Here is a 10,260-nt window from a genome sequence, read left to right as displayed (position 1 = left end):
CTCCCCCACCCCGGACGCGGCAACACCACCCTCCTCCCCCGCCTCCGCCAGTGGAGCCGGAGCCCGAGCCGGAGCCGGAGGAAGAGGAGGGCGCGGACGAGCGTTTCCGGCAGAAGGGGAAGGTATTCGTCGGGAACCTGCCGCCGCGGGCTCGGAAGGCGGAGGTGGCCGACTTCTTCCGCCAGTTCGGGCCGCTCGACAAGGTGGAGCTGGTGCGCGCCCACGACGACCCGGAGCGCAACGCCGGCTTCTGCTTCCTCTACTACGCGGACGCGGACGCCGAGGGCCAGGGCGCCGAGGCCGCGGCGGAGCGCGCGGCGGAGGTCGACGGGGTGGACTTCCGGGGCAGGTCGCTCACGGTGCGGCTCGACGACGGGAGGAAGGGGCGGGCCAGGGCGGAGGACCGGGCGCGCTGGGTGGACCACGGCCAAGGGAAGGAGGCGGCGTCGCCGTGGCACCACGGCAGGGACGAGGCCTGCCGCGAGTTCCGCAGGGTCGTGGAGTCGCGGCCCGAGGACTGGCAGGCCGTCGTCTCCGCCTTCGAGAGGATCCCCAAGGTGGCCTTCCAAACCACCGCAGCTTTGTTAATTCTGTGCTAGGAGTAGTTCCAGTGATGCTAATTGCGCTTGCACAGATATGCCATCTTAACATGCCGTGATATGTGGTGTCGAACAGCTCCATTAGAATGCCGATTGCACCATAATGTGATGGTGGTCTAGTTGTCCTTTTAGTGTGAGATGATCTGTGAGTACACACACTGGAGATTCACCTTTGTAAATCTCATTAGCCTAATGCAGTTGGTGCACAGCTTGCCTATGCTGTTTACTTTGATGTCATCTGCAATTTCAATCAAAGTTCAAGCTCCCAAGTATTTGGCTAGTTGACTGTTGAAAAATTAGCTGCTCCACAAGGTGTTCTTCATTTACATGAACAATTCTTGTAGTCATTCTGCATTTTCTGCATATTCTGTAAGCTGTAGCCATGTGCAGGAAGAGATATTATATGAATTGATTAAGAGTTAGCGACCCTGTATTTTTGTGCGTGCAAGCAACTGTGTTTCAACTCATATCGATCCTTTCATGTTTGAAAATCTGGATAATGATATTTATGCACCCAAGAGGAAGTTGCACAGCAATTTACTCCCTCTGTCTCAGAATATAAGAACGTTTTTGACACTATGCTAGTGTTAAAAACGTTCTTATATTTTAGGACGGAGGGAGTACTTGATATGCAGGGCTGAAAAAGTAAAACAATGTTGGTTTAGTTGATGCTCGCTGCTTTTTTTATTGCGCAGAAGATAGAATCGCCTGAGTCTCATTGTGATTGAATTCTTTTGATTTGCTCCATTTATATTTGCTGTTTTGATTGTTTCAGCCATCAAGGAGAGAATTTGGTCTGATGATTGTGTATTATGCCAAGCGGGGTGATAAGCATCATGCTCGAGCAACCTTTGAGAACATGAGAGCAAGAGGAATAGAACCCAATGCCTTTGTCTTCACAAGGTAGGTGCATTTTAGCTGTTACTTACATTTTTTCGGTTGTTTTCTTTCCCATGATAGGCAGACTAATGTAGGATAAAATAAAAGCCAGAGGTCTTATGCAAACAACTTTATGAAATAGACAAATTGTGAAATTAATTACATGTAAATTGATCACGAACATGTTACTGCATGGTACCAAAATGAAAGGTGACTCAGGAAATATTAGTAGTGAACGACTCATAAACAGAATAGGTTGCCATCTTATTACCAGTTTGCCAATGTGAACTGAAAAAGTTTATCGATGCAGATAGTGACATACAAAGGCAGGTAGTTCAAAAGGTCACATCTCCAAAAATTGCGTTACATATATGGTGTGCTCCAGTCATAATTCTTTTAACATAAAATAAAAATCCTTCAATAATGTGTTGTAGTCACATTGCTATTATACTTCAACATTTGTGGTGCTGCTATAGATTGATTGCTTCACGTTGCTGGCTTCTCCCCTGCATTAAATTTTATTCATTTCATGCAGCCTTGTTCACGCTTATGCAGTTGCTAGAGATATGCGTGGAGCGCTGTCATGTGTTGAAGAAATGAAAGCTGAGGGCATTGAGCTGACAATTGTTACTTACAGTATCCTTATTTCAGGATTCGGCAAAATCAATGATGCTCAGTGAGTAACCAACCCCCTACCCTCTCCTCCCTCAATCATTGGAGCCATGCTCTATGTGCTCCTTATGTCCTTTATTCAGAACTTCTGATATTTATAACAATACTTTTGCATTTGGCAGATTCAGACATTTTCTTTATGTACCATGTCACTTGACTTTTCATGTCTCTATTTCTCAGCCCAAGATGGCTTCTTGCTAATATCTTTTCTCTTCTTTCGGAAGATCTGCAGACAACTTGTTCAAAGAGGCTAAGACCAACCTAGGGGATCTCAATGGGATCATATATAGCAACATCATACATGCCCACTGGTTAGTGTTACCAGATTCATCAGGCCCTTCAAAATTCAAATGGAGATAACTATTATATGGGAAATGATTATGATGCTAATATGTTACCTATTTGGCGATGTAGTAATATCGGCTTGTAGCTCATATAGTATCGATCTAGCACTCAAGTATATGTACTTTCTGCAGCCAGTCTGGCAATATGGATAGAGCTGAAGAGCTGGTCCGTGAAATGGAAGAGGATGGGATAGACGCTCCCATAGATGCATATCACAGTATGATGCATGGATATACTATCATTCAAGATGAAAAGAAATGTCTAATTGTGTTTGAAAGGCTGAAGGTATAGTCTATAGTGGGAAATGACATCTCATGGCTAATTGAGCTGGCTGGCATTCTTACATTATTGTTTTCTCCTTCCTGAACCTACAATACATTTTGAAGCTCTTGGGTTTGGGGTGGATTAAGTATTGTGTGTCACATCCTTTTTGATCTGGTTATTTACTTCTCATTTTGCAGGAATGTTGCTTTACACCATCAATAATTTCTTATGGATGCCTTATTAATTTGTATGTCAAGGTAAAATTCTAGCTTATACCTTTCCAATTTTTTCATTGCCTGCGTGGGTCGCTGCCTTGCGGAATAGCCTTTTACTTCCCCGCAAAAAAAGCCTTTTACTATCTTTTTCCCTTTGTGTTAAATGTGTAAAACTAGCTGATTAGGGTTTTCTCTTTTGCTTTCTGTTGCTCTTTGTTCTTTATACTAGTGTCTGGCAGCTCTAATGGAAGAAAGATTTCTTATGTAAGATATTTGAAGTGCAACTGTTGTTCAGATAATGTGCAAGTGATGTTATCTGAGGAATTGTCCCAGGCTGGGGCCGTAAAATTGATAAAGCTATTACGTGCTTGATAGTTATTGATGAACTTATCTGCTTCATAATGTCTTATACATCCAGTACTCTCTAGCATGTTCACAAATCATAGTTTCAACATGCAATTAGGTAAATGAAACAAAAAATGTATAAAAAGAAAAAAAATATCTAGCCCTACAGTATAGACCAACAATATATGAGCATCATTTTTGTGCATGTTGCATTGCACTCTATGATGACAGTCGCTGATGCCACTTTTTGGTGTGTTTTCGTACAGATTGGTAAGGTCGCTAAAGCTATAGCTATTAGCAATGAAATGGAGTCATATGGAATCAAGCATAACAACAAAACTTACTCTATGCTGATAAGTGGATTTATCCATTTACACGACTTCACAAATGCTTTCCGCATATTTGAGGAAATGCTAAAGTCCGGTCTTCAGCCTGATCGTGCCATATACAATTTGCTGATAGAAGCATTTTGTAAGATGGGAAATATGGATCGAGCTATTCGCATTCTGGAAAAAATGCAGAAAGAACGAATGCAACCATCAAATAGAGCATTTAGGCCAATCATAGAGGGGTTTGCAGTTGCTGGAGATATGAAAAGGGCTTTGGATATTCTTGATTTGATGCGACAAAGTGGTTGTGCTCCCACTGTAATGACTTACAATGCTCTTATCCATGGGTTAATTAGAAAGAACCAGGTATTTTTCAAATACATTGAAGCTCTTCAAACTTAAACCATGCGCTGTTGTCATTTCCTTTACTTGTCTTTGTAGGTTGAAAGGGCTGTTTCTGTGCTTAACAAGATGTATATTGCTGGTATTACGCCAAATGAACATACATACACAATCATTATGAGAGGTTATGCTGCTACTGGGGATATTGCAAAGGCATTTGAATATTTCACGAAGATCAAAGAGGGCGGTCTAAAACTTGATGTCTACATTTACGAGACGCTGCTAAGGGCCTGTTGCAAATCAGGGAGAATGCAGAGTGCTTTAGCAGTCACCCGGGAGATGAGCTCTCAGAAGATATCAAGGAATACATTTGTATATAACATTCTGATTGATGGGTAGGTACTCTAGATAAGCTCTTTGACCAATATCCGTTAACCTTGTTCTCCTACAGTTCTGCTGGTTTATTATTTGTTGGCTGGCTCAGTAACTCAGTGACACCTGTATTCCTTTCATGACTAGTGGAGCTTGTAGAACTAGTTAGCCAAGTTCTAATTCAGAGATGAAGAAACTATCATGGTTGTTCTTTATTGAATTAGTTCTACAGTATTCTGCAGGGGCATACCGCAAAATAATTTATGGTATATTTTACAAAGTATTTTAGGCAATTCCTTTTGCTTGTCTACTAATCACTGATCTTTTCTCTAGGTGGGCTCGGAGGGGAGATGTTTGGGAGGCAGCAGACTTAATGAAGCAGATGAAAGAAGATGGAGTCCCTCCGAACATTCATACATATACCTCCTACATAAATGCATGCTGCAAAGCAGGAGACATGCAGGTATGAAAATTTTGCACTACTTATTTAATTTATAGCCTATTGCTACTGGGTGCTGGAGATAGCCCGACAAGGATAGTACAATTCCTTGTGACAATCATGAGTACACATTTTCTAGCACAATGAACTTTACCCTCCATGGCTGCATCGTATTACAGTTTGGAAATTTGCAAATGGAAACATATTTCTCTTGGACATTTCTCTGCACGCTGTCCATTGATTTATCTTAATTAAATGATTTGTTGTAGAGGGCACAAACGGTGATAGATGAGATGGCAGATGTCGGACTGAAACCTAATCTCAAGACATATACTACCTTGATTAAAGGTTGGGCAAGGGCGTCACTTCCAGACAGAGCATTGAAATGTTTTGAAGAGATGAAACTGGCGGGGCTGAAGCCTGATGAGGCTGCTTATCATTGCCTGGTAACTTCACTTCTCTCAAGGGCAACTGTGATGGAAGGAAGCACCTACACAGGAATCTTGAGTGTTTGTAGAGAAATGTTTGAGAATGATTTGACTGTTGATATGCGCACCGCCGTTCACTGGTCGAGATGGCTTCACAAGATTGAGATGACTGGTGGCGCACTAACTGAAGCACTTCAAAGAATATTTCCTCCTGATTGGAATTCATTAGAAGTTCTAGGAGAGGTTTCTGATTCTGTAAGCACTGGGGATTCAGATTATTCCAGTGATTCTGATTTTAGCGATGGTGATGAGAATCAAGAAGCTGATGATAACTGACAACCTGTAACCAACTTTTAATGGTATGCACTCCCGAGCTGCTTTGCGTGAGCTCTGCCGGAGTTTACCTAACAAGGTATGTGTATGCTTGTGGGAAATATACCACTACCTTCTCTGGATGCTAATAAATACACAAACATTATGTATACATTTCTATCATTAATTGTCTGTCCAAAATTTTATCTAGACTGATGTAATAGGAAAAGGAAGTTTGCAACGATCTTTAGTCATGTTAAGTTTTGTAGTTTCTGAAAGCAGTGTTCCAGAGAAACTAATTTTCTTTTGTCCGAAACGACAGTGTCGTTGAACAAACCCTGTTCTTGAATTACAGGTCGGCAATTTGTGGACGACCCAAAAGTTGGGTTTGGAATCTTACAGTGCAGTAAGCATGGGCTGTCTGTCTTCAGCTGTATTTTTTCAAGAGCTGCCGACAGTCAGCAACAGTTCTACTGGCGCTAAGGGCTCAGTCTGTCATTGCAAGTTAGCAGCAGACCAAGCTTGCTCAGTTATGTGTGTTCCTGTACAGAACAGTGACTGCCGTAGGTAAATATTCGTGAGGTATGGGCAAGTTTGTTTCTGTTATGCTATCCTTTACTAGAGTCCAGCTTGTTTATACTCGTAATGGAGGTTAAAGCCAGACATTTGCATAATTTTTTTTAGCGTATTAGGCATCCACAACCAATTTTTAGCTTGATTTTGATTTGCTATGGGAAAATCTGGGTTCTCACTTCACAGCATTCAAATGTTAGGAATCGGACGCAAGGAGCTCATATATCTATGTTTCTCTGTAGGACTTTAGGCCCATGGCTGAGTAGTGAATACCACTGCTTTGATGGGCATTTAGTAAAGCATTTCATAGCACATGACTCCTAACTGGTTTAGGGCAGTACAGTATGTGTACAACCGTTCTGTAATCTCAGCATTTCATAGCACATGACTCCTAACTGGTTTAGGGCAACTGTGGTGTACTATACGCCCATAAAATGCGAGATAATCTGAATACTGATAATATGTCGCGGAATGAAGCGTCTCATTGCCTCCATGAGGAGATATTAAAGAAGGAAAGATAAATAGGAGCATAGATTGTTGTCTCGTCGGTGTCTTAGAGTAGTATACTTCCTCCGTTCTTAAACATAAGTCTTTGTAGAGATTTCACTAGATGGACTACATACGGAGCAAAATAAATGAATCTAAACTTAAAATGCATCTATATACATCCGTGTGCAGTTTACAGTGAAATCTCTACAAAGACTTACATTTAGGAACGGAGGGAGTACATTATTGTGGTTCTGGGCAGATTCAATGGAGGAATTCCCCTCTTAATAGAGTTTGAAGTACAAGTCCAATCAAGTGCTACTAGATGATGACTGCTCTCCCATTAAAGATTTGGCATCTTCCAGTACAGCAGCTTCAATGAAACGAGCCTTAACTTGGCACAGCCCGGCTCAGCATCACTTGGAAATGCACGCCTCTGAGTCCAAGCTGGGCTGAACTGAATGCCTGCACAAGCCGGCATTAATACGCTTCTTACGAGCCCAGTTTCTTGAGATTGGCGTGTGTCTGTAAACTCGTAGCTGGCCTGGCTGGTACGAGTAGTCCATCTTTCTTCATTGATTCAAGCAAGAGTGGTCTCCATCCCACCCCCACCCCCCATTCATGTCCTGCCCACAAGATAACACAGTGCTCCATTTATGCCACATGAATAGTAAAATCAGAAAAAAAAAACACACACACTAGAATTTTTTTAAAAAAATTCTAAAATTTTGGGGTATCGAACTTGATCGACCATTCTGCTCATGTGCCAAGTTTCGTGAAGTAATGACACCCGTGGTATCCTTATTGAAGAAAATGCACTCAGGGCCTTGCCATTCATCAAACTGTGTTTCTTAGTATAGCTTGGATTTTGTCATTTTTGCCTAGAATACGACGGACGCCATTTCTTCGTGAAACTTCATACACGAGTATACGGTAGACTATGTATGCTACAAAAAAAAATCAGTTTTTATTTTTTTCCTAGTTTTTTTTTCTTTTGAATTTACTGTTCTAACGGGTGCGCGTGGAACCATGCTCCAAAAATTCCTGTCCTCCATTTATGCGCGTTATTTAAGCTGCATTCATCTGCATTCACACGCACCATAAATTCCTGCTAGGAAACCTCAATGTAGCTGCAGTATTTTGTATTCAGTGTGCCACTTAATGTCCTTTGGATGACAAGGATGTGCCAGGAGTGCTGTACAGAATATTTTTAGACCATCATCAATACTGCGAAGAATTTCTTTCTCTTTGCACATTTTTTCTGAATAATATTTCTTTCGGCATTGCAGCCTCTGCCCTGCGAGACAGTCAAGGTGGCAAAGGCTTGAGGCTGTGTCTAGTTTCGTGAAGTTGTTAGATGTTGCCCTATCCTAATGGGTGTAAGATGGAAGGGCCTGGGAATATCTTTGTTCATACAGGGCAGTAACTGGAAATGGCACCACAGGTGGGCAACAAATCGAAATCTCCTTTTTGTTTTAATTTCCTTTGGAAATGGGCTTTTGGAATCTCTAGTGGGATTGTAACTGGGATCGAGAAGGTGGCCATAGTGGCGGCAGTGCTGTACAAAGGCTTTCCTGCTATATATAGTGATATATTTGAACAGACAAAATATCTATATGTTTTTCAATTCTGATGAATTTGAAGTTGAGATAGAGGGGGTGAACCGTTAGTTGATTCTTACTTTGGCACGACTCAGCTGTTCTATAACTAAATCTATTCTGAGTGATTCCGAGAGCGCACAAGCCAGTAAATACCATTTACTCCCTCCGTCCCATAATATAAGAGCATTTTTGGCACCGCTGCCCTACCCTCTTACGAGGGAGTAGTTATCTACGTAACTCATTCTGTTATGTGGCCAACTACTCCTGCAGTGACACTATTTATGACCACCTCCGCTGCGAAGTGTCAACTGTATATCTTTGTGGATATTTTCGGTTCTTCACCACCCTTAATTTTAGCGAAGGGAAAGACATAGCGGTGCATGTGTTTCTCTGGTTCAGTTTGTTTTCAGTGCTCTGTTTCATCCCCGCATTTCCATCTTATCCACTTGTTTGGAGAAGCAAAGAGAAACAGCGAGGATGAGTACAAGTATTTGAACCAAAGTCGAGCGGGACAGGGGAGGACGCAAACATTGAAGCCGTTCGCTGTTGGTGCATTCAAGTGACCCCCTCTTCTTGGGCTCTTCCACCCCAGGACGCGCGCACAGCAGAAGCACTATATAAATACATACAGCAAGGTGGCACGCCATTCTTCCGCAGCACAAGCACACTCATCTCTCTCTCTCTCTCCTTTCTCCCTGCCAGTGGTCGCCAGTGCACACCACCCACCTGCCTAACCTAGATAGAGTGATAGACAGGCAGGAGCTGATATCCATGGCCGGCATGGCGCAGTCGCCGGCTAGCTCCTGCGTGTCGTCCGACGAGGAGGAGGCCAAGGCGATGGTGGTGGCGGGGTGCCCGCGGTGCCTCATGTACGTGATGCTCTCGTCGGAGCCGCCCCGGTGCCCCCGCTGCAACAGCACCGTGCTCCTGCAATTCCTCCACGCCGCCGACGCCAACACCGCCAACACCAACACCAACACCAACACCAACGCCACCACCAACAGGCAGGGCGGCAAGAGCTAGCCTGCCTGCCTGCCTGCTTGCTACTCCTTTCTTACCCCCTGTAGCCGTGATGATCTGCATGGAAATTTCAGGTCCTACTAAGTAGAAGTAGCTTTCAGAGCGTTTGCAATGCGGCTTGTGACCAGTCACCATGTGTCTGCATGATTGGATTGCACGACTATTTCTGCTCTGATTTGATTCTAGTATTATGATGAGGGATGGACGGATGCATGATCGATCGATAATCCGTGACGGTTCTAACGAGGGATCACCAGCGAGTAGTAGTAGTACTAGCAGATGGAATGAATACGAGTTAGTACAATTAATTGAATCGGGATCCGTGGTTGACAAGAGAGGTACTATACTTGTCAACACCATCTCAAGAAAGAATCACGCATGAACTAACCCGTAATGTGTTAGTTCTTACTTGAACAAACAACACATTTATGATTACAACATCTATGTAATTAACCATCCGCAGATACATGAAAATAGTTAATAAGATAACATCTAAATGAGATAATATCTAACAGTAGCAATAAACTCTAGAGTATACGGGAGAAACGTATGAGATACATGATAACATCTAACCATAGCAATAAACTATGGTTACGACTGCCTTAAGAAAAGGTATAAGGTTGTGTCATGGAAGAAGAAAGAGTTTGAAGATCTCGAAGATTTGCTCGTTTATTTTAGACTTTATTTTGTAATAGATTCATAGGGATACGACGGTATCAAGTGTACGACACACACGAATTTAAATGAGTCATGCGGGTTTCAATAGGGTTAAACTTGACTTAATTATTTCTTAATGCCCATCATGCCTTTAATTATAAAGGGGTACAAGCCGGTCTCAACTGTTGATGTGTTCAGGAGGTGTACTAAAGCAGAAGTGTTATCGTTTTATGCCGTTAGTAGACACACAAGGCAAATGTAAATGCAAAACAAACATGGTCAGTTCCACACAGTTGACGAGAAACATCCTTCAAATAGTTCACCTAAATCCTCGGTTGCATTTGTTTTCTGTCCCTTTGTTGTTCGTAAGTTGCTTTGCTTC

The 10,260-nt window shown here is 42.7% G+C and overlaps 2 protein-coding genes across 2 annotated transcripts; both read left to right on the top strand.

Annotated features, from left to right (window-relative positions):
* Nucleotides 1-2: 2 nt before the first annotated feature.
* Nucleotides 3-8,280, top strand: LOC119361515 (pentatricopeptide repeat-containing protein At5g04810, chloroplastic-like; the record flags this gene model as incomplete). Its single annotated transcript, XM_037626687.1, has 12 exons — nt 3-557; nt 1,375-1,502; nt 2,014-2,154; nt 2,375-2,461; nt 2,627-2,780; nt 2,957-3,016; nt 3,586-4,014; nt 4,090-4,385; nt 4,696-4,825; nt 5,071-5,641; nt 5,897-6,123; nt 7,890-8,280. Coding segments are annotated over 10 exons (2,475 nt in total), but the record flags the coding sequence as incomplete, so codon positions are not given.
* Nucleotides 8,281-8,864: 584 nt separating this feature from the next.
* LOC119368930 lies at nt 8,865-9,414 on the top strand. Its single transcript, XM_037634037.1, has one exon. It carries the CDS (start codon nt 8,973-8,975, stop codon nt 9,222-9,224), a length of 252 nt encoding a protein of 83 aa, XP_037489934.1. The 5' UTR covers nt 8,865-8,972; the 3' UTR covers nt 9,225-9,414.
* The last annotated feature ends 846 nt before the right edge of the window (nt 9,415-10,260 follow it).

Source organism: Triticum dicoccoides, chromosome 2B, assembly GCF_002162155.2.
Source record: "Triticum dicoccoides isolate Atlit2015 ecotype Zavitan chromosome 2B, WEW_v2.0, whole genome shotgun sequence".
Taxonomy (NCBI): Eukaryota; Viridiplantae; Streptophyta; class Magnoliopsida; order Poales; family Poaceae; genus Triticum; species Triticum dicoccoides.
This window is presented reverse-complemented; position numbering and strand designations above follow the sequence as displayed.